The 23717-nt window shown below is 51.1% G+C and overlaps 1 protein-coding gene across 6 annotated transcripts in view; it reads left to right on the forward strand.

The window, feature by feature from the left end:
• The window catches only part of SMARCD3 (SWI/SNF related BAF chromatin remodeling complex subunit D3), a 98247-nt gene that overhangs the window by 65923 nt on the left and 8607 nt on the right, over positions 1–23717 (forward strand). For all 6 annotated transcript variants that reach the window (XR_014183183.1, XM_082043911.1, XM_082043912.1 and 3 more), the window contains 6 exons: positions 10142–10264; positions 12746–12841; positions 13323–13424; positions 16828–16989; positions 20353–20450; positions 22163–22298. Coding sequence is in view for 5 of the 6 variants with exons in the window: in XM_082043911.1 (XP_081900037.1) it covers positions 10142–10264; positions 12746–12841; positions 13323–13424; positions 16828–16989; positions 20353–20450; positions 22163–22298 (717 nt within the window). In the remaining variant the exon portion in view is untranslated. The remainder of the gene's footprint in view (positions 1–10141; positions 10265–12745; positions 12842–13322; positions 13425–16827; positions 16990–20352; positions 20451–22162; positions 22299–23717) is intronic.

The raw sequence follows: 23717 nt of genomic DNA on the forward strand, positions 1-23717 counted from the left end.
GCGCGGTGCGCGGCGCTGAGTGCGGGCCGGGGGCAGCGCGGTGCGCGGAGCTGAGTGCGGGCCGGGGGCAGCGCGGTGCGCGGGAGGCGGGGGCGGGCCGGGGGCAGCGCGGTGCGCGGAGCTGAGTGCGGGCCGGGGGCAGCGCGGTGCGCGGGAGGCGGGGGCGGGCCGGGGGCAGCGCGGTGCGCGGAGCTGAGTGCGGGCCGGGGGCAGCGCGGTGCGCGGGAGGCGGGGGCGGGCCGGGGGCAGCGCGGTCCCGGGAGGCGGGGACGGGCCCGGCCCGCCCAGCTGCGCGCCGCCGGCCCCGGCCCCGCCCGCTCCCGCTCTGCCGGCCGGGCCGCTGTGTCCGCTGCGCTGCCGGCCCTGCGCTCCCGGACCGGTCTGTCTCGACTCTCAGAATCGCTCCTCCGCGGCGGCATTCGCTGCCACGCGTGGAGAGAGCCCTCGGCTGGCCGTGACAGCCCCGCGCTCTGTCAGGAGCCCCGAGGAGCCCGAGGGCTGTGAGGCGGACGGGGCTGTGTGACCGGGATCCCCGAGGAGCCCGAGGGGCCGTGAGGCGGACGGGGCTGTGTGACCGGGATCCCCGAGGAGCTCGAGGGCTGTGAGGCGGACGGGGCTGTGTGACCGGGAGCCCCGAGGAGCCCGAGGGCTGTGAGGCGGATGGGGCTGTGTGACCGGGAGCCCCGAGGAGCCCGAGGGCCGTGAGGCGGACGGGGCTGTGTGACCGGGAGCCCCGAGGAGCCCGAGGGCTGTGAGGCGGACGGGGCTGTGTGACCACCTGTGGCTGGAGGTACACACAGAGCCTGGAGGAAACAGGAGCCGTGTGGCTCAGCTCCAGACGAGCAGATGTCATTAAGGAAGAATGCATCACTGAAACTCTGCACTGCTAGGGCTACGGTGAACTTTGGGAGTGGGATTTATTTGGCTAAGTATAGACACCTACATTGTATTTATTTATAGGTAAGCCAGTGACCCTGGGCTCCCTTTATAGTCGGGAGGTTTGGTCAGAGTAGGCAATGGAGTTTAATGCACAGTTCTTCTCATACAGAAGGAGATACTTGAAAGAATACAGATAAATCATGCCCTAAAAAGTGCCTATTTCTCTCTGTTGTCTAAGCCTAAGATAACTAGTCAGTTGTGGACGAAGGCATAATGTTAAGCCTAAGGCGGTTTTCACCCCGAGGCTCACACGATGGCTCACGTGGCTGAAGGAGAGGTCTGGGGACCCGTCCCGCAGGCAGCGCTCCCGCTCCAGCCCGTCCCCGCGGGGAGCAGCCCGGCCTCTCCCAGACAGGGACTGTCACCGGGACCGTCACGCTTCCCTGAACTGGGTGGCACGCTGAGCTCACCAGAACTCTGCATAGCTGCAGTTTTTCAAACTGAACTGTATACTCACGGGTTCTCCATTTTTAGGTTAAAAGAGAGTAGTAGCATCTGAATACAGTCACATCTCTCTCCTGGTTTTGTAAACTGAGGTTCTTTCCCCACTTTCAGGTTTTAAGTTGACCGAGCAGTTGCTATGGGATTGTTGGCAGAACGGAATGTCCATTGTTTCTGATCCCCAGGTTCCTGCTGGGTTATTTCTCAGGGTGCCTGGCACACCCGAGCTCCGCGGTTCTGGCGCTGTACGAGACTCATCGTTTCCATGTACGGAGATTTTTCTGTCATGCTCTGAACTCTCCTGTTATTGAGCTCCTGGAATCAAACCTGCGCTCACTCCAGTCAACAAATGCCGTAGCTATCAATTATCATTCCTCGCAGGATGTTATGGAGAAGGAGGTGGGGATTACTGAAGCACAGTCCAGGTGACGGAGAGCAGTGGCAGCTCTGTCTCGTTTCAGCTGGTGTAGATCCCTCTGCACTCGAGGTCTGCGGCACCAGGGCAGCGCGCTTCCTTCTCTCTGGTTGTCACGTTGGTCTCGGTGCTGGCTGGGATTAGCTGGAGGAATTTCTGCTGTAAAATGGTTGCAAATTGATTGGAAACATCATTAAAGGTGGGATTTGTTATTTTTGTATAATAACAATATTATGCAACTGAGATAAATGGTCTTCGGATAGGTCAGTAACTAGAATTCCTTGTAGCAACAGAAAAGCTCGTGCTGCTGCAGCAGACCCTGGTGATAGCTCATAGGATTGTTAAAGCCAGAATATGGTCTCATTGATGCTCTAAATGAACAGTTCAAACTATAATGATCATGCAAAAAAAGAGCTGCTGGACCAACCCAGCAAAAGGAAGATTCAATGTCACTTGACTTTCCTGTCTGAACACCAAAAGAAACCTGGGACAGACCGGGAGTGGCTGCGTTTTTGATAGAGGGGAGGAAAAAGATCAACATTTAAGCTGGAGGACAATGTTGGCACAAGAACAAATGGGGAAAGGATGACTGAACAAATACTAGGCTTGAAATTAGAAAGAGGTTTGAATTGCCAGAGAAGCAAAATTCTTCCAAATCCAGGAGAGGAAAGAAAGATTTCATCTTCGAAATCGTATTTCAGGGGTTCTGAAAAGCGTTGCAGGATACAGCCCTGCGAGCTGGACTCACTGTTCGGTGACCCCAGGCCCGCTGGTGGGACCCATCGAGCACCACAGCGCGTTCGATAAGGTACGTTAGAGCTCTTCAGGTGGAATGTCTGCACCAGCCGTTTGACGTAGAAATGTGTTGAAGGCAAACCAGAATTTATGGCAATTCAATTTAAACAAAACAATTTATTGAGTGAATATTATTAGGAATTTTCTTCTCTTTAATCATCAACCATAACATTTACAGAATTTAAACAAAAAAGCGCCAAATAGCTTACAGTTTGTCTAGTGTGAAGAGATAGCCTGGCAACAGATATATCTCCTGATTAGGAAACAGTTGTACATTGGGAGAGTTGGTCATGACTTGTGGTTGTCTTACTGGTCTTGGCCTTAACACATGAATGGATCTTCAGTCAGCCAGTCTCTGAGGGTCCCTCAGAATCAGTGGGCTCTGGGTGGGTCCACCTCCTTTTGGACACCTGAACCCCCAGGAGCCCCCAGGCTGTCCTGTCTGGACCGACCTGGGGTTCTCCACGTGTGACTGTGTTGTTGAGAGGAGCGGGTGGCCCATGGGCCCGGCCCAGCACATTCCTACGTTCCTGGCCGGCTCGGTGCCCGGACGGTCACTCGCTGTCCCCTGAGCCCGCGGCCTCACCGCACGGCACCGCTGCGGCTCGGTCCGGCCGCCGGGCAAAGGCTTCCGCAGCCTGGGCACAAACGGGCCCAGCACATGTGCATCTTAACCCATCCCAAACCAGCTCAAGCGTTTGATGAGAACGCAGTTCGGTCTTGCACGATCACCCGCTCTCTCCCACGTGCAACAGGAATGGGGAGGCTGCTGTGCGTCGGTGTCCTTACTGACAGGGACCAGCACAGGACCGCAGGACTGGCGCTGCAGGGCCCTCTGCAGGTCTCCGTGCTCAGGAGGACCAGCTGGCGCTGGGCGCGCAGGACCGCGCTCAGACAGCCTCTACCGTCCCACGGTGCGCGCGCCACAGCCCCGCGTGCTGTGTTCCCATGCTGAATATTTCATAGGAAGGTGCCAGAAGCGCTTCCAGCTGTAGGGAACACTTCCACCCAAATTCCAGTAATCAGAGTTCAGTGTATATTAAGACACAGAGTGGTTTTAAAATGGACAATTTATTTGACCGGATATTTGTGGGATCTGTAACTAATACAGCTGCTCCAGTCCCTTCTCCATTTGTTTGTCTGGTTTTGTTTTACTTGTTTTTAAAGAGCTTTTGGCTTTGGTCCAACAGCTGGTAGTTCAAAAATATATCAGTTGAAACTGATTAACATGCATATTTATGACCACTAGAGCAGGATATCAGAAATGTAATAGATCTTTTGTTATCGGGTCTTTAAGTCAACACTGGATGTCCTTTAAGAAGAGCTGTTGATGAATGATTAGAGCACGTGTTGCATGGGAGATCGGACTGGAAAATAAAGTCTCTTCTGGCTTAAAAACCTGCAGGTTTTAAATCTGAGTTCTGTGACAATCAGTTCTCTGGTAAACTGTGGTTCATTGTGCTGCCACCGATCAGGTTTGAATTTATGGTCCTGTGACATAATTTTATGTGGTTTGCTTTTTTGCATTGTGGGATAAGGAAAGTTAAGCTGAAGTCATTGCTGGACCGCTCTCCATCATCTTTGCCAAGTCTTGGGAAACGGGAGAGGTGCCCGAGGATTGGAGGAAAGCAAATGTCACTCCAGTCTTCAAAAAGGGCAAGAAGGAGGACCCGGGTAATTATAGATCGGTCAGCCTCAGCTCTGTCCCTGGGAAAGTGATGGAACAGCTTGTCCTTGGTGCCATCTCAAGGCATATCAAGGATAAGAGGGTTATTAGGGGCAGTCAGCATGGCTTTACCAAGGGTAGGTCATGCTTGACCAACCTCATAGCCTTTTATGAGAATGTAACAAGGTGGATGGATGATGGCAGAGCGGTGGATGTGGTCACCTTGACTTCAGTAAAGCCTTTGACACAGTCTCCCACAGCATCCTCACAGCTCAGTTGAGGAGGTGTGGTCTAGACAATAGAGTAGTGAGGTGGGTTGCAAACTGGCTTAGGGAGAGAAGCCAGAGAGTGGTAGTCAATGGTGCGGAGTCTAGTTGGAGGCCAGTATCTAGTGGAGTGCCTCAGGGGGCAGTGCTGGGGCCAATATTATTCAATATATTCATTAACGATTTGGACGAGGGAATTGAGTGCACTATCAGCAAGTTTGCTGATGACACCAAGCTGGGAGGAGTGGCTGACACGCCGGAGGGCTGTGCTGCCATCCAGCGGGACCTGGACAGGCTGGAGAGTTGGGCGGGGAATAACCTGATGAAATTTAACAAGGACAAGTGTAGAGTCCTGCACCTGGGCAGGAACAACCCCAGGTTCCAGTATAGGTTGGGAGATTACATATTAGAGAGCAGTGTAGGGGAAAGGGACCTGGGGGTCCTGGGGACAGCAGGGTGACCATGAGCCAGCACTGTGCCCTTGTGGCCAGGAAGGCCAATGGCATCCTGGGGTGTATTAGAAGGGGGGTGGTTAGTAGATCGAGAGAGGTCCTCCTTCCCCTCTACTCCACCCTGGTGAGACCACACCTGGAATATTGTGTCCAGTTCTGGGCCCCTCAGTTCAAGAAGGACAGGGAACTGCTGGAGAGGGTCCAGCGTAGGGCAACGAAGATGATTAAGGGACTGGAGCACCTCCCTTATGAAGAAAGGCTGAGGGAGCTGGGTCTCTTTAGTTTGGAGAAGAGGAGACTAAGGGGGGACCTTATTAACGTTTATAAATATATAAAGGGTGAGTGCCATGGGGATGGAGCCAGGCTCTTCTCGGTGGCAAACAATGATAGGACAAGGGGTAATGGGATCAAGCTGGAACACAAGAGGTTCCACTTAAATTTGAGAAGAAACTTCTTCTCAGTGAGGGTGACAGAACACTGGAACAGGCTGCCCAGGGAAGTTGTGGAGTCTCCTTCTCTGGAGACATTCAAAACCCGCCTGGACACGTTCCCGTGCGACCTCACCTAGGTGTTCCTGCTCCAGCAGGGGGATTGGACTAGATGATCTTTTGAGGTCCCTTCCAATCCCAAACATACTGTGATACTGTGATACTGTGAAAAGGCAAACACCTGATCGTCTTTAGATCAGGCCATTTTTTAAATGCACCTTTCAGGTTTTACAGTGTCCTGTTCTCACAGGTAACGTTCCGGTCCTGCTGGTCGCTGTATGGGAGTTCCGCAGCGCCGTCCTCGGCACCGCGCGCCTCCCGTCTGCCCAGAGCGCTCCAGCTGCTGCACAGACCGTTTGTGCTGCCCTTCTCCAGTTCGTTCCTCTGTAACATCTGTTCTACATTTTTTAGGGTTTTTTCTTTATTGTTGAAGCTTTTATAGAACTGTCTACAGGTGTTTTTCATGTGTTGGTGCAAATTTGAACTCAGCAAATATTAGGTAGTTCTTTTCAGTCTTCATGATAATTGCATCTTCTACCAAGTCACTGATTTTCCTGCTTCGGTTTGACCATTTTAAGTTCTTGTCCATCTTCTGTTGTTGTGAGTTACCCAACCAATTTAGTTTAATCTACAGATTTTGACATGTTGGTTGCTGCTGCCCCGGCTGAGCGACACCTCTGTATTCCAGTCCTGATATGGACACTCTGTTTCATTCGATTCTCTTACAATGGTCAGACTTGAATACTTGTTACTACTGGTCATTGTTCTTTTTGTCTCCAGATTTTTAGTCTCCATGCTGCTCTATCTCCCACTGTTCTTTTTGCTTCCTAAAAGGTTTTTGCGGGACCGTGAAACAGTTGCTCTGTGTGCAAAGACAGAAACACAGAGGTTGTGCCTGAGGCCCTTCTGCAGCGTTGAGTGGCGCAGCGGGTCGTCCTCGCTGCGCACAGCGCCGATACGCGGTGCCGCGCGCCGCCGGCAGCCGCGTTCCCTGGCCCGGCCGGGCCGGCCGCCTGCTCACAGCTCCGTGAGTTCGGCCGCGGCCCCAAGCGCCGCTCCCCGGACGGCTCCTGGGGTTCCGTGTCCTGCCCGAGCGTCCCCTGGGGGACACCTGAGCTTTGGGTTCACAGACATTGTCCTGAGGGTCTCACACAGATCGGTCTCTTCGGATGCTCCGTTTCTGATTTGACTTTTTAGGGATCTAATGCTAATAGAAACTGAAAAAAAAATATGACACTCTAAACCAGAGGCAGTTTTCTGAAGGACTTGATGCATTTCCAGCATTCCAGCCATTTGCTGCCACTCGAGGCTGTACTGCTGCGTGTGACGGTGACGCTGAAGAGCAGGAGCTGCAGTTCTGCTGCCCAGCGCTCCCGTAGCTGCTGTTCAGAGCCGTTTCCAGCCACACGGGCTCTCCCGCCCGGCGCTGCTGTCACCGCTGACGTGACCCATCTCCTGTCACACGCGCTTCTGTCTTCCTTTTCTTTTCCTAAGGAGAAGTTGTAAGTGAAATACAGTGCTTTTAGGGGAAGGCCTTTCTTTTTAATATGACTGCTATTTCAAGTTCATTTTGCTGAAGACAAGTCAAAGATGCTTGTTGAAGATGTGTATCTTACACATAGAGAACAAGCAGAGGAAGCGTTTATTGATCTTTTGGACAGGAGGTTATTTGATTTACAGCATTGATTGGGCCTCTGTGCAGTTCCTGTGTTGAGTTTTGTCTTTGTGGGTGGTAAGTCCCGGTGTGTCTGAAGAGATGGAATGTGCTGCTTTCTTCTTGCCCTCGAGCTGTCAGTTTCCTCTTTAGTTTTTCCTCAAGTTACTGAGAATCCTACCAGTAAAACACAAGTGCACAGGTTTGGTTGGTTGCTCTCCTGTTCCCTGAGAAGCTACCATACAGAGAGAATAGGTTTTAGATCTGTGCTATAATGTGCGTTGCTAAGGAATGTGCAGATTTATTGAAGGACAATGGCTTCTTGTCCACTGCTGTATTTAAGATGCAAGGTGCCCAAGCTGCACGCAGCTCCTGTTGCGTCGTTGCCGCTGGGATGAGGTGGAGCCGCTCAGCTGGAGAAGGAGGAAGATCTCGCTCTCGGAGCCTTCTGGAAATGAACCCGACGTTATCGTGGAGCCCAGGGGTGCTCATGTGTGAACTGAGTGCAGTGGCTGGGTGAGTGTCTTCACACAAGGACACTTCGTGGTCTGTGTGGTGGCTGTAAAACCCCAGCCAGTGCCATTTTGGTTTTGTCCTTCCCTGAGCTCAGTTTTGACTCTCTGCGTCACCTCTGGGCTGACTTCTTCAAGACTGGACATCCTTATGACAGCAGTACAGCTGTGGGTGCTGGAGTAGATCCCTGCAGGAGGATTCAGACTCTACTCTTGGGTCTCTGGATCGGGTGGGACGGCAGCGTCTCACAGCCGATGGGAGGAAGGTCCCCGTAGAGGAGAAGGAGCCTTCTGGTCCAAGGAGAACGTTCGTTTGTGGAGCTGCGGTTCTGATGTTTTGCTGGAGTTGTCTGAATGTATTTTCGTTAACACCACTCAAAGACTGTGTTACCAGTGTGGGTGATAAGCGTGTGCTGGGCAAGCTCGAGTGCCATCGTCTGGCTCGGCGTTGCGCTCTGCCAGCGGGCCCTGGGCAGAGCTGCTCCCGGTGCCTTTTACGGGGAGCGATGGCGCTGGAACACGGACCGTGTGTAAGGAGGAGGCGGTGGGAGCTCTGGGAAGGGCAGAAAGATGGGAAGAATGGAGCAGCGGCCCGTAAGGGAACAGACGGGAGGTGGAGGTGTCGGAACAGCTTCAGAAAGGCAGTTGTGCGGGCTGGAGTGTCTCTGGGTCTGTGCGGTGATGCCCAGAGGACACGCGGGCTGCTCCAGCTGTGTTCACGGACAAATGCCCTGCTCACAGTTTTTTTAGACTGCTGTTGGTTTAGATTTATTTACTCCATTTTACCCAGAAAATGTGACTTTTTCTTCGTTACGTTCCCTTATTCTGCTTTATATTCTAACACAGATTTTTATTAGATTCAAAGCCCATTTGGTGTTGGGTCCTCTTGCTGTGCAGTTGGTCTGTTTGACGGAATTCCTGGCTATTTCTTATAAGTCAGAAGCAAGGATCTCTCTGTGGTTACATTGGAAGATAATCATTGCCTTAATAGTGTAGCAAATCCGCGGTACCTTTATGGCCGAAACCCGCAGGCAGGCGCGGGGGGCAGGCTCCACGTGCTGCTCGTTGGACAGAACGTCTTCGCTCAGCAGGGACGAGGGCCGAGCACTCCACAATACCCACAGGCTGTCAGTGCTGTTTGTGACGTGTTCGAGGCAAGGGATACGTGGCTTTTTATCTAAAATCGAGCTGTGTGGAAAGCAGGGCAAAAGATAACTGCAGAGGGAGCCATTATTTAGGGAGTTTTATTCATAATTATTCTAAGTTCCTTTGTAATGACAGTGAGGGAAGAAGTGGCTGATTTATAGGGGTTACAGTGAAGAACGGATTAAATTTGAGGAAGAAAATTTGTTGTGTAGAAGAAAACTCTTTAAATTGGAGGGAGGGATGCGGGAGCAGCAAAGCAGCAGCGCGCGGGAGCAGCGGGCGTGGGGCGCCAGGAGCGCCCGGGAGCCGCGTCCGGCTCCTGCGCAGCCTGGGGACGGCGAGGGGTTGCAGAAGAGAACGCGGTGTCCGGAGGGGGTTGTGCGCTCGGCGGTGCCGTCAGGCGCCCTCACCTGCTGCGTGCTGGGAGGACTGCCGAGGAGCCTGAAAGCCAGCACAGAGGAGGGCAGCTAAAATACCCAGATGTGAGTAAGGGTGTTACTGCAGAGGGTGATCTTAGTGACGAAATGTCACACCTCGGGGAAACAGACTCGGTTCCTTTGTGGATATGGGGAGATAGGAGGAGAAGAGGAGTTTCCAGGGCAAAGGGGAGAGTGGAGAAGGTGTCTTTGGGAATGGAGTTGGTGATATAAACCTGAAATATCAGGAGAGTATCCATGAGGAAAGAAGGAAAGCTGCTGGTGTATATGGATACAGGTTTTCAAATCATCTAGGTGGGGATAAAATTTAGCAACAGTGCATATATTGTGCAAGTTAATTTGAAGAGTTGTGAATTTAGAAATGGGAATTCCTTCACAAATCCTCCAGAGCAGATATTCGGGTGTGTGCAGGAGGACTGTTACGAGGCTCTGAGGGATGGTGAAGATGGGCAGAGATGTGCCTGGTGTGTAATTAGTTGTACTTGTGACCGACATTTACAAATCTGAACTGATGCAGCTATGAAAGACGTTCATGTAGCAGGAGGTTTGCAGCTGAGTCTTAGCAGTCTGGCCAGGATCTGCTCAGGAAGGGCATCACATCGTGCTTTCCTCAGTGGTTTCTCAAACAGCTAATCCAGAAATACAGGATATTTGGTCTCGTGGACCTGGCCCTGCCGCCTCCTGCCTTTCCTTGCTCAGAGCGGACCTTGGCACATTTGTACAGCCAGTAGTTTTGAAAGGAAATTTCAGATTCAGATTCAGTGTATTTTCTTATACATAACCAAATCGTAAATTCTAGTATAAGCTGGTACAACTGTACTAAACATGCAGATTCTCTAATAAGTGTGTAACTGTCACCTTGCCCATGGCTTCCTTGGGTCTTGGACTTAAACTGGATCTGTTCTTTTCTTTTCTTTATTTGTGTAACAGCAAAAGCGGAAACTGAGACTTTACATCTCCAACACGTTTAATCCCGCCAAGTCCGACGCTGACGACTCTGATGGCAGCATTGCTTCCTGGGAGCTGCGAGTGGAGGGGAAGCTTTTGGATGACGTATGACTTACCTGGGCTTCACGGGGGCTGGCGAGGACTGGGGGTTGTCCCGGGGTGGTGGGCTTGGATGGGGACGTCCGCTCAGACGAGACATCCTGAACGGCAGCGTTGGCTTGGTGTGCTGGGAAGGTGCCTTGTCCAGCCAGAGTGGCGGACGAGGCCACGATGGGCATGTCGTGGAGGGGCAGGAAGGACAGCAGGGAGTGGGGCACAGACATAAGGACAGGGCAGGCTGGGGGAGGAGGAGAGAACAGGCCTGAGATGGTTCCCTTAAAAGATATGGCCAGGTTCAGGTCACGGGAGGTGTGATAAACCAGGTCTACAGCAGGCGTTGCATCTTGTGAGGAGTAGGATAACAAGGAGAAGCGAGTAGCTCATAGAATCATGGAGTCATTTACGTTGGAAAAGACCCTCAAGGTCATTGAGTCCAACTGTAAATGTAACACTGCCAAGTCCACCGCTAAACCACATCCATAAGCACCATGTCTACACACGTTCTGAACCCCTCCAGGGATGGTGACTCCAGCACTGCCCTGGGCAGCCTGTTCAATGCCCCACAGCCCTTTGGGGAAGAAATTGTTCCCAGATCCAACCTCAACCTCCCCTGGCGCAACTTGAGGCCGTTTCTTTGTGTCCCTGTGTCCCCTCAGCTCCTGTTCTCCAGCTGAACCCCCCAGGTCCCTCAGCCGCTCCATCACACTTGTGCTCCAGCCCCTCACCAGCTCCGCTCCCTTCTCTCCACTCGCTCCAGCACCCCAAGGCCTTTCCTGGTGTAGGGGCCCAAAAGTGCCCCCAGGATTTGAGGTTTGTCCTCCCCAGGTCCCAGCACAGGGACGGTCGCTGCCCTGGTCCCGCTGGCCAGTGCTGGTACCACCAGGATCCTGTGGCCTCTTGGCCACCTGGGCACCTGCTGGCTCATGTTCGGCCTCTGTCACCAACACCCCCAGGTCCTTTTCCAGCCGCTGTTCCCCAGCTGCAGCGTCCATGGGGTTGGTGTGACCCACGTGCAGGACCCGGCGTTGGCCTTGGTGACCCTCAGACCATTGGCCTCGGCCATCGATCCAGCCGGGCAGATCTCTCTGTACAGCCTTCCCGCCCTCCAGCACATCAACGCTCCACCCTGCTGGGTGTTGTCTGCAAGCTCACTGGGGGGCACTCGGTCCCCTCATCCAGATCATCGACAAAGATATGAGTTTTTATTCATAGGGAGGGCAAGAGGATGAATGGATGGTCAGAGCAAGGATGGAAGAAAAATGTCATTACTCTGAAGTCCTCAGAAACCTCAGTGACGGATTTAACTTTCCTCAGGGAAGGCTGGACTTTCCCAATAAAGGTGTCACCTATTTGAATAGGCTTCACCAGCTAAGTACAATAAACAGATGGAGAACATGGGTGTCTGTCTGTCTGGAGATAACTACATGAATCAGAATCATCATCTTGCTGAAGGGTGACAAAGTGTGATGTCTGGACACTGATGTTAGACAAATTCATTTTAGAAATTAGAGCCTATATTTTAAGAAAGAAAGATTCTTCGTTGGAACAAAATAGTGTCTCAAGTATTGGCAAATTCTAAACCAAAGACAGGCTGAGAGAGCCGGGGTGTCCAGCCTGGGGAAGAGGAGGCTCCAGGGAGACCCCATTGCAGCCTCCAGTACCTAAAGGGGCGTACGAGAAAGATGGAGAGAGACTTTTACAAGGGCATGTAGAGATGGGAAAAGGGGTGATGCCTTTAAACTGGAAGAGGGCTTAGGTTAGATATAAGGACGAAGTGCTTCGCTACGCGGGCGGTGAGGCCCTGGAGCGGCTGCCGGAGAAGCTGCGGTGCCGGCCCTGGGGCGCCCGAGGCCGGGCGGCCGCGCTCCGGGCAGCGCGGGCTGGCGGAGGGTGACCCTGCCCTGCGCAGGGCTCGGGACGGGGTGGTCGCTGAAGGTCCCTTCCAACCCAAACCATTCTGTCATTCTGTGATTTCTAAAAGATGTTCTGTTTAACAAAGAGGAAATTAATTGAAATCCTCTGTACTGCGTTCTACGGAAAGTCAGATTATACGATTATAGAGCTCCCAGTGTTTAATTGACAGTATGAGCTGTGTAATAATCAGTGGATATGGATAATTAAATGGAAAGGCAGAATGTAAAAGGAAATACTTTCACTTAGTGTGTGATTAATCTGAGAAATTTGCTGTCATCTGATGAATCAAACAGAAATTGGCATTCATCAAAAACCCAAGCTGTTAAAAAAAAAGTTATACAGCGGCCTTAGAACCATAGAATGGTCTGGGCTTGAAGGGACCCTCAGAGATCATGTAGTCAAACCCACCTCCTGGGGGAAGAGACGTTTGTCAGAGGGAGAACTCAAGTAATTGACCACGTTTGTGATCTGTATGGGAACTAGTGATAGAGAAAGCGCGAGGCTGAGGAGGAAGCGGAGGACACAAGCTGTCGTGTGCAGGCCTAATGATTTCTGTTTCTCCTGATGGTACAGCTCAGCAAGCAGAAACGGAAGTTTTCGTCTTTTTTTAAGAGTTTGGTTATTGAACTGGACAAAGATCTCTATGGACCTGACAACCACCTGGTGGAGGTAAGGAGGCGTCGCAGACAGACCCGGCGCTGGCACGGACACGGAGCTCTGAGCCCGCTGCCTGCCTGGTTCAGGATACCTTGCATTCATTTGCTCATTTAAGCTATTTTCAGTGTTTTCAAAATTCGATTCTTTTTAAGAATGTTTACTGACAAAATCTGTATAGTCTAAAACCATAAATATAGTAGTGATGTACTGCACATCTTAGAACAGAGTGCATGAAATGAAAAAATGTGTGCATTTTTCCAGGTAATTAAAGCATACCAACAGCAGAACAGTTTGAAGGCTGAGTTGTAAGGGCAGAACAAGAAATTTTCGGGGGTGGGGGGTTGTGTTGTGTTTTGTTTTGTTTTGTTTAATTGCAAAATCTTCAGGAGGCTTGTAGTTGTCTTGTTCCTGCACGGTGTACTGTTCGAGACGCACCGCGGTGGACGTCAGTCAGAACGTGGCTGACCATCATACCCGGTTTTGCCTCTGGCAGTGGCACAGAACTCCCACAACCCAGGAGACCGATGGCTTCCAGGTGAAAAGACCTGGCGATGTCAGCGTGCGGTGCACATTGCTCCTCATGTTGGACTACCAGGTCAGTGCTCCGCTTCTGGCGTGGGAAACACAGCTTTGGGACACAGCGCAGCAGAACGAGTTCATCCTGTCACATACCTCAGAAACCAATGTACTTGGACTCAGAATGTCACATAATCCATTGAGGTCAGAGTGATACCAAACTGACAGATTATTTGAAACGTGAAGGGGCGCATCAAGTAAGTTTCTATCACAGTCCAGCAGAATATTGTTCTTGGCACTATGATAATTAGTATTTTCACTGCCCACCTGCAGAAAGAATATACATTTCCACTACTGGCTTCTTAGAGAATAGTCAGATAAGATGCATGTGAGTTACGTGTGTGGTTTCATACAGAAATTCAAAGGAGTGGCTCTCGCTAGTGGTACCTGAACTACCTGTGCAGCTGTGGCAGCCTCTGAGAGCAAACTACACAGCTTTCCTGGTTTGTTTAGTCACCTTGTCATCCTAATCTGGCATAAGACAACATTGCCCTGCAAGGGTTAGACTTGCTGTTACACTTAGGCCTTGTTACGCATTCGTGCTTCTCTCTTTTGTCACTGTTAGTTCTGTTGTATTTCTGGATTGAGCACAAACAAGTCAGGGTACCGATCCATGTGAAAGCTAACAAAACTTCCTGCCACATCAGTTCTCTCATCCCAGTCACAGGAAACAGAAAAACCCCAATCACAGAGTCACAGCTGGTTTGTGTTGGAGGGACCTTCCCAGCCCCCAGTGCCCCCCCCGCCATGGCAGGGACATCGTCACCAGCTCAGGGTGCTCAGAGCCCCGTCCAGCCTGGCCTGGGATGGCTCAGGGATGGTTCATCCACCCCCTCTCTGGGTACCTGGGCCAGGCTCTCACCACCCTCAGGACAACAATTCCTTCCTCATGTCCGGCCTGAATCTCCCTCCTTTAGTTTAAACCATCACCCCTTGTCCTGTCACAACAGGCCCTGCTCAAAGGTCTGTCCCATCTTTCTTATAGGCCACTTTTAAGTCCAAGAAGGCCACAGTCAGGTCTCCCCGGAGCTTCTCTTTCCAGCTGAACCCCCCAACTCTCTCACCTGTCCCCAGCAGAGCTGTTCCAGCCTCGGGTCATTCCTGGGGCTGCTCTGGCCCCTCTCCAGCAGCTCCATGTGTGTCCTGTCAGGGACCCAGCGCTGGAGCAGCACTGCAGGGGGGTCTCACAGAGCGGGCAGAGGGGCAGGATCCCCCAAACCTGCTGGTGACACAGCCCAGGACTCGGGTGGTTTCTGGGCTGCAGCGCACATGGTGGCTCATGTCCCATCTGTCACCCCCTGCACCCCAAGTCCTTCTCCTGGGGCTGCTCTCAGCCCCTCCATCCCCAGCCTGGACCGGTGCCGGGGTTGCCCTGACTGGGGTGCAGGACCGGGCACTTGGCCTTGTTGAACCCGTGCGGTCCACATGGCCGCGCTGCTCCAGCCTGTCCAGGTCGCTCTGGTTGGCATCCCGTCCCTCAGGACTGCACCACTCAGCTTGGTGTCACCTGCAAACGCGGTGAGGGTGCACTTGGTCCCCCTGTCTTTGTCACTGGTGGAGATGTTAAACAGTACTGGTCCCCATACGGAACTCTGAGGGACACCACGTGTCACTGATGTCCATCCTGACATGGTGCCGTTGACCACTACCCTCTTGGATGTGAACATCCAGCCAATTGCTCATCCACTGAACAGTCCACCCGTCGCATCCATATCTGTCCAAGGTGTTGTGGGGGACCGTGTCAAAGGCTTTACGGAAGCCCAGACAGACAGCATCTGTAGCCCTTCCGTTGTCTGCTGATGCAGTTCCTAGGTTGTTCGGGCAGGCCTTGCCCTGGGTGGAGCTGTGCTGGCTGCTGGAATCAGCGCCCTGTCCTCCGTGTCCGTAGCGCAGCGTCCAGGAGGATCTGTTCGTGATCTCCGCGGCACGGAGGGGAGGCTGACAGGCCGGGAGTTACCGGGGTCCTCCTTCCTGCCCTGTATAAAATGAGTCACCAGGGACTGCCAGGACGTCCCAGGTGACACGGACAGTGGCTTGGCAGCCACACCAACCAGTTCCCTCAGGACTCTGGGCTGCGTCTCATTGGGTGTCATAGCTTTATGTATGTTCAGGTTCCTCAGGTGGTCGCAAACCTGAACAATAGGCAAAATTACTTTATTCTGCCTTGGGATACGATATAAAAGAGGTTCCTGGGCACAGCTTCACACTGGTTTAAGATGTTGCAAGGCTAAGCTGCTTCCAAACCCCGCTCTGGTTTCAGCTGTGGGTGTGCACTGCCACGGTCTCTGTTCTCATGGCACAGGCGATGGAGATTTGCAGTCGTGGAGCTCACCAATCTGACTGAAACCATCCCTGAAAGAAACGTTGTTGTCTGAAGGAAAGGGATGGAAATGGACTGCGGAGAGGAGACGGGATCTCCCTGGTCAATGCAGCTCAGTCTCAGATACGTTTTGATTGTTTAAGAACTCATTCTGTGCTGTTCTCTTTCCCCTCCATGCAAATAGCGTCTGTCCAGGATAAAGATGCTCCATCTTATGTTAGCAGAGAGAAAATTGTATTATTTTAGGGAGCGTATGAGCTTACTGAAATGCTGATATAACCAGTGAGAATTCTTATTGCTAAGACAATATAATGATGTTTGTTGTGCTCACCATTGTTATAAATTCATGCTTTAAAACAGATGTTCTGTTATCCTTAAGTCTCGTTATAAAGCTGGCTTTGGCTGATCTAGCACCCAACAGAGTAAGCCTTGCCTAATGGTGTGGCAAATATTAAACTCGATTATGGGTGCACACTTGAGGAGGCACCAGATTCCGAGCTATCTAAGGAATGTGTATTACTAGAGATGCAGAACAGGGTAGTTGAAGAGTTGTATCACAAAGGTCAGGACAATAGATATATTCCATTGATCAGTTGTGGTTGGGTAGATTTTCTGGTAGGCAGCAGAACGGTGGGAACGTGCCTGAAAACCAGATCTAAGGTACTTGTCTGATGTGAGGCAGCTGAGCAGTTATTAGCGACAGCAGAGGCCTCATCCTGACCTCATTACCACTGCCGGTGGTCAGCCTCGAGTAGCTCAGACCATCCTTTTCCTTCTCGCACTGCTAAAGTCGAACGATACGTCCGTGTTGAAGAGCAAAATGCTTTCCCGAGTCTGCATGCGAGTTGTTGTTACCTAAAGCGTGTGAGCAGACGGGCCGTGGGCAGCACAGGGAGCGTCCCTCTTCCTTTTCGGCCCCAGGCACGGCTGGCGCAGAGCGCCGGCAGCGTTACACCGCCGAGCACCCTGCGGTTTGCCGTCTGCCCGCGGGCAGGGAGCCGCTCCCAGGAGCGCGGTCCCGAGAACCAAAGCTGAAACTTCGCACCTGTGCATCTGCTGTTCTCTCTGTTGCCATCTCCATCTCCTCCTCTTTCTGTTGCAGCCTCCGCAGTTCAAACTAGACCCGCGATTAGCCCGGCTGCTGGGGATCCACACGCAGACCCGATCCGCCATCATCCAGGCGCTCTGGCAGTACATAAAAACAAACAAGCTGCAGGACTCCCACGATAAGGAATACATCAACTGCGACAAGTACTTCCAGCAGGTAACTCCCTTTTGGACGCAGCAGCTCTTCGGAGGCGAACCGTAATGTACATTCGTGAATTTTGGATAAATGAAAGTTACTGACTTTCAATATCTGCAGTACTGAATGGCTTTCAACAGTCACTACGACTAATGTACTGAGCAGCCTTCGTATGTGCTGGTGTCAGAGACCACATCCGGTGGTTCAGTGCCACATGAGTTGTGGACTGTCCAGGAAGGACGACTTTGTTTAATTGTTTCACTGTATCGATTTACTGTTTTTTTACCCCAATGTTTCATTCTCTTCTAAGAAACATAGAATAATCTGCTGATTCTGATTGCCAAGGCATATGTAGACTTGTTCTCTTCCCTTCTCTTTCCCTGTTCATGAGGGGCAGAAGACATGGGAGATAGAATGAGAAAAGCTCTTTTTCCCTAAGTCTGCTTCATGTTGTGAAATACCCTCAACAATCCCCATGATGTTTTGAAAGTAGCACGTTAAGACTAAAGGTTTTCCACAGTGACCTCTGGAGTTAAACAAGAATGCCACTTAAAGGCATCTCCACCTTTTCCGTAAATATTATTATATTTATTTTGTAAAGACAATGTGATCTGAGGTATCACTATCCTAATTTGCTTTGGTTTTCTGTAGCTTCGGGCTTACCTAATTTATTTTGGCAGTACCTGGAGGTAGTTTGTGACATAACCCTGTTTGGGGAAGGTACTGGCAGTTACAATACATGAACAGTGCTTTGTGAGCATTGGAAGGAAATGTTGCAATGAAGGTTGAGTCCCGGTTTTCTTCTTAAACTTTGATTTTCTGTTATTAATTTGCCTTTCCATTGTTTGAAGTGACCAGTGCTTGAAATAAAGGCAGCACTGGGTTTTTCCATGTTTGAAAATATAGAATAATTGAGATTCATGGGCAGTGATATGTATTATGTAGTCATAGGCATGTAATTGTTTGGGTTTTTTTTAAGAATTACAGCATGAAGTCTTTTTCATATATAGTGAAAATTCAATCTTAAAACTACATAAGAATTTTTGGCAGAATTAGAGAGCTGTTTGCTGTGTTTCTGAGGTGATTTGGGTTCCATTCTCTGTTCATCTTTAGCCGGTTTTCTTTGTGCCAGCCTGAAGACCAGATGGAAAGGGGATGTGAGAGATCTGGAAAATCATTGCAGGATGGAAAAGATGAACTGGAGTGATTGTCATTTATTTTGCTAAATAGTTAGAGGCCATCAACTGACGCTGACAGGTAGCAAATCAAAAACAAACAGAAGGCACTGAGCACAGTTAAACTTCAGAGCTCTGTGATAGGACATGACAAATGCTAAAAGTGTATGTGGGTTCCAAAAGTGACAAACCAGTGAAAAAAACTCTTGTGCAGTTAGAAGTGCAAAGTAATTGCAGTGGGCTGAGCGGAGCAGGTTCCTGTTCCAGGAGACCGAACCCCCTCCCTGCAGGCGCTGGTCGGTCTGGAATGGTGTCATGAGAACGCAGTGCTTGAACAGGTTTAAACCAGAAAGGGGATTGGTGGAGTGTTTGGCTGTTTCCATTTCCCTTGGGTCTCCGGCAGAATTGTCCTGAGCAGCTGATCTGGCTTTCACAGCTGGTGTTGGTACTCAGGACAATGAATCCCATTCAATCCAGTGAAACATTTTGTGATGAGGTTTCTGGTTTTCACCCTAGAACTGTAGGACTGAGATACGGAGGGTGAATGAATGGGGTGAGGACTGCCTTCCAGTGTGACGGTATTTCCGTAGACAGTCATTCTGGGTGTGTACCCCTGGGAAAGGAGCAGTCGTAGCTGGAGGGCGCAGAGCGCCGCGCGGAGCAGCGCAGCGGGGAGCCCGGCGCTCCCCAGCGGGGACGGGGCGGGGGGTCCGTCCTCTCACGTGGCCAGCTTTCCAGATCCCGCGCCGGCGTGCCCTGGTTGCAGCCGGTGACACTGCAGCGCGTGCCTTACCCCACACAGAACCCCTGCAGCATGCGGGCTCTGCAGCGCAGACCATGAACTCGAGCTGAGGAGGAGTGTGAGAAGCTTTGGGGAAATCCCACCCAGCCATAGTTCCTAAAATTCCATCCAGCCTTAGTTCCTGGTCGCCCCCTTCTCTCACTGTTGTGTGTGTCCTTGCTCCCTTTTCCCCCACATGAGTAGTTTGAGGTGAGTGCTGAGGAGACGGGCTGGATGGAGCTCGGTGTGCAGAGCTGAGTGGGAATTCCACAGACACCTCTGCCAAGTGTCGGAATTCAGAACTGAAATAGTGACCTGCAGACTCAGCAGATTTGGTTACTTCCTGGCTCTTTAGAAACTGACTGACTGAATTCCTGGGTGCAAGTAAGTCCAGCAAATGAGGCAGATTTTAGAATTGATGGAGAAGGATCCTTTTCCCTTTAGAAAATCTGTTTACATCAGCTGGGAGATTTGAAATCCACTGTGTTACAACCAAAAGCAAGGAAGAAGGTCCAAAGGTATTTCAAAAGCCAGGACTGGCTTCCAGGTACTTCTGCTACCAAATTCCCTCTCTCCAGAAAGCGCCGATTTCAGGTGGCGCTCTGTCAGAGGAAGCACAGCGCCCGGGTCGGACACCTGACCCCACGTGCCATTCCACAGCCCGGCAGCGCGTTCTCTCGGCCCCACCTGCACCCTTCATCTGGCGCTGCGGGGCAGCGTGTCCGCGTGTCACGGACACGGCGCTGCGGGGCAGCGTGTCCTCGTGTCACGGACACGGCGCTGCGGGGCAGCGTGTCCTCGTGTCACAGACACGGCGCTGCGGGGCAGCGTGTCCCCGTGTCACGGACACGGCGCTGCGGGGCAGCGTGTCCCCGTGTCACGGACACGGTGCTGCCGGGCAGCGTGTCCTCGTGTCACGGACACGGCGCTGCGGGGCAGCGTGTCCTCGTGTCACAGACACGGCGCTGCGGGGCAGCGTGTCCTCGTGTCACGGACACGGCGCTGCGGGGCAGCGTGTCCTCGTGTCACGGACACGGCGCTGCGGGGCAGCGTGTCCTCGTGTCACGGACACGGCGCTGCGGGGCAGCGTGTCCTCGTGTCACAGACACGGCGCTGCCGGGCAGCGTGTCCGCGTGTCACGGACACGGTGCTGCGGGGCAGCGTGTCCTCGTGTCACAGACACGGCGCTGCGGGGCAGCGTGTCCGCGTGTCACGGACACGGCGCTGCGGGGCAGCGTGTCCGCGTGTCACGGACATGGCGCTGCGGGGCAGTGTCTCTTGGTGTCTGTTCTGTGCAAGGAGCCAGGATTATATTAATGGCTTCCAAAATCACTTGACTTTTGAACTGTTGATTTCTTCCTTTCTCATTTAATTGCAAGTTAGGTTTTGGGCAAGGATAACAGGATTTATGGATTTCTTGTATTCCAGATCTTCGACTGCCCACGGCTAAAGTTTTCTGAGATTCCTCAGAGACTCACTAACCTGCTGCTGCCACCAGACCCCATTGTGATAAACCACATCATCAGGTAAGCGGGTCGTCAGCTCAGCGCCGCTGTGCGCACAGCACCTGCTCTACAAACACAACATACAGAGCAGCCAGAGTAGTGGGGACCACGGTCCAGTTCTTGTAACTCCCACGTCAGTACCTTGGGCTTTGTTGTGTGGTCACTCTCTGTGTTACTCTGGTCTGTATAATTCTGAATGAATTTCAATAGAGAGGCACCAATTGTCTAGGAGAATGGAAAACTTCTTAGCATTTTTATCCCTATAAGAATACCATTGAGAAAGTGGTTCAGGTTTCTTTCCTAAGGGGAAATGAACAAAAGTTTGAGTCCACTTCAAGGGAAAAAAAGGAACTGAAATCCCTTCAACTGTACATTATTCTGTGAATTTATGAACCTAAAAATTAGTTACTTTCAATTCAGTGCCAGACTTCCAGATTTATTTTGGCTTAGCTTGAGACTGCAGAGACTCTATTAAGCACTATGGCCAGCAGGCCCAGGGCAGCGACCGTCCCTGTGCTGGGACCCGGGGAGGCCAAACCGCGAATCCTGGGGCAGTTCTGGGCTCCTACACCAGGAAAGGCCTTGGGGTGCTGGAGCGAGTGGAGGGAAGGGAACGGAGCTGGTGAGGGGCTGGAGCACAAGTGTGATGGAGCGGCTGAGGGACCTGGGGGGTTCAGCTGGAGAACAGGAGCTGAGGGGAGACAGGGACACAAAGAAACGGCCTCAAGTTGCGCCAGGGGAGGTTGAGGGTGGATCTGGGGAGCAATTTGTTCCCCAAAGGGCTGTGGGGCATTGGAACAGGCTGCCCAGGGCAGTGCTGGAGTCACCAGCGCTGGAGGGGTTCAGAACATGTGTAGACATGGTGCTTATGGATGTGGTTTAGCGGTGGACTTGGCAGTGTTACATTTACAGTTGGACTCAATGACCTTGAGGGTCTTTTCCGACCTAAATGATTCTACAATGTGTTACCTATTACTGAAATCTCCTTCAGTACCAGAGGGTGGTAAATAGTTAATGTGACGCCAAAAATGTACCAGGACCAGTCCTGGATATTGGAAGCCAATCAGTGCTAACTGTGGTAGAGAATGGAGTTAATAGACCTGTGATCCATTGGGAAGAGTCACTGTAGCTTCTGTAACAGGAAGGCGGGACTGGCTGTATTCTTTGAAGAATTAAGCAGGCAGCTTTGCAAAGCAAGTGGTGGCGCCCAGGTTCACTGCTGCCTCCTAAGAAGTAGCTGGGAATCATTACAATGCTGCATAGCTGCAAAAAACAATTAACAGTGCTACGAATTATTAGAGAAGGAACTGATAACCAAATAAAATGTCATTACGTGCTCACATCCAGAATGGTAGTGTATAGTTGTACTTGCCAAAAAAGATGCAGTCAAGCAAAAAACTCACCAGAATGGTACTTACTGCTGGGCATTGCTTTGGAGACCAGAGTTATAACAGGTCTCCGGAAGATGTTGGACAATTTAATGAACACTGTGTCTGTTAGTAGCTATTAAAGTTGATGGTCTGGACAAAACCACCAGCTCAAAATTCTCTGAATGCTGGCCAGTGGAAGATGAGAGGCTATACTAGGATATACGAATATATAAAGGTACCCCGTGCTTAAACTCTTTCCACAGCATCTGCAACATGCTTTATCAAAGTGTATTCTGGGCTGGATGGATATTTATTCTGGTTCATTTTGGCAGTTCTCATGGTCTTTTGTTATACTCCCTGTAGTGTTGACCCCAACGATCAGAAGAAGACGGCTTGTTATGACATAGATGTAGAAGTTGAAGACCCACTAAAGGGACAGATGAGTAGTTTTCTTCTCTCAACAGCTAACCAACAGGAGATTACAGCATTGGACAACAAGGTACCAGCCCAGGAGTAAAGTATCACATGGCATATGTACTCACTGTGTGCCTGCACGTGGGTTTGGTGTCACACGTCGAGGACAGTAATGTTGTGAGACAGGGACTGCTCAGTCAGGTGTGCTCAGAGGTGAACTGGCCACATGCAGTGGGAACACAGAGGGGTGAGTGCTGCTTCTGCTTAGGCTTTGATCCAGGGCCTCGCGCGGCTGTCGAGGTGATGGAAGCAGAGTTTCACAGGGAGTATAATGAGTCCCCTGGCATTCCAGAATCATCTGAACTGCTCGACTATAACTTTTTATTGGGAGGTCATGGTTTCTTGCTAAATTGCTGTAAGGCAAAGCTAATAGAATCTAATATCCAGATGTTTTGTGCATGCATGGTGTTGTGTGAAGAGGATTAGTTTAGCGGCAGTTAAGCTCCCTTGCATTCCAGCGTGTCCTCAGCGTGTGCTCTGTGACCCTGGGAGCAGCTGAGCTGAACCCTGAGCGATGCCCAGTTCCATCAGATAACCTCAGGTCAGCACTACGGGTCTGATGGTGCTCCACAGCTGCTGAGCTGAGCCCCGAGTGATGCCCAGTTCCATCAGATAACCTCAGGTCAGCACTACGGGTCTGATTGTGCTCCACAGCAGCTCCACCATAACACTGGATTCACACAATTGGATTCACTGATAGTGCGGGGCAGTTGTGACCACTGAATTTACACGCTTGCCCAGATTCATGAACAGTATAATATATGTCTGAGTGCATTCAATGAGAAATTCGCAGGACTAGATCCACAAATAATGAGGTTTTTTAAAGCAACAGGTAAAGTTCTTTTAGATGGTACAACAGGTACATCTTCTTTAGATGCTGTTGATCAATACACTGTCTGAAAAAACACACCTTACTTGCAAAATACACTTTAGTTATAAAAAACACGTTAGCTGCAAGAAATACGTATTGGTACCCAATATGTATAAATTCTAACATGACTATGTAGCACTATTAATGTGATTGCAAAACAAGCTTGAAGTCTGAGTGTCCAGGGAAAACTTGGTATAACTGGGTGCGCAGATCTTACCCAAGAGCGTCCCTTTGGGTGAAGATAGGCTCAGCCTAAGTGATCCCAGGCTCAACCTGTTGACTGGTCCCAGAAGTCCTGTGATGCTGTTCCCTTGACTTCTCAGTGACGGTGTCTTCCCACACCTTCAGGGTATTTTATACTAATTTCTATGTTTAGGTGGAGCTTGAGTGACTCTAGTCATACATACCTTGGTTATTGATTGGTGTCAAAACTCTTGCTTCAGTTTTTAAGGTAAAAACTTCACTGCACTGGCTCAAAAGGGTGTGGGAGTCGGGTATCTCTTGAGATGGAGGCGTATTCTGGTGTTTTGATGAGATTACAATGAGCAAATTTCATCCACCGGACAAATGTCT

This window comes from Streptopelia decaocto (genome assembly GCF_964273445.1).
Source record: "Streptopelia decaocto genome assembly, chromosome: 2".
Classification (NCBI taxonomy): domain Eukaryota; kingdom Metazoa; phylum Chordata; class Aves; order Columbiformes; family Columbidae; genus Streptopelia; species Streptopelia decaocto.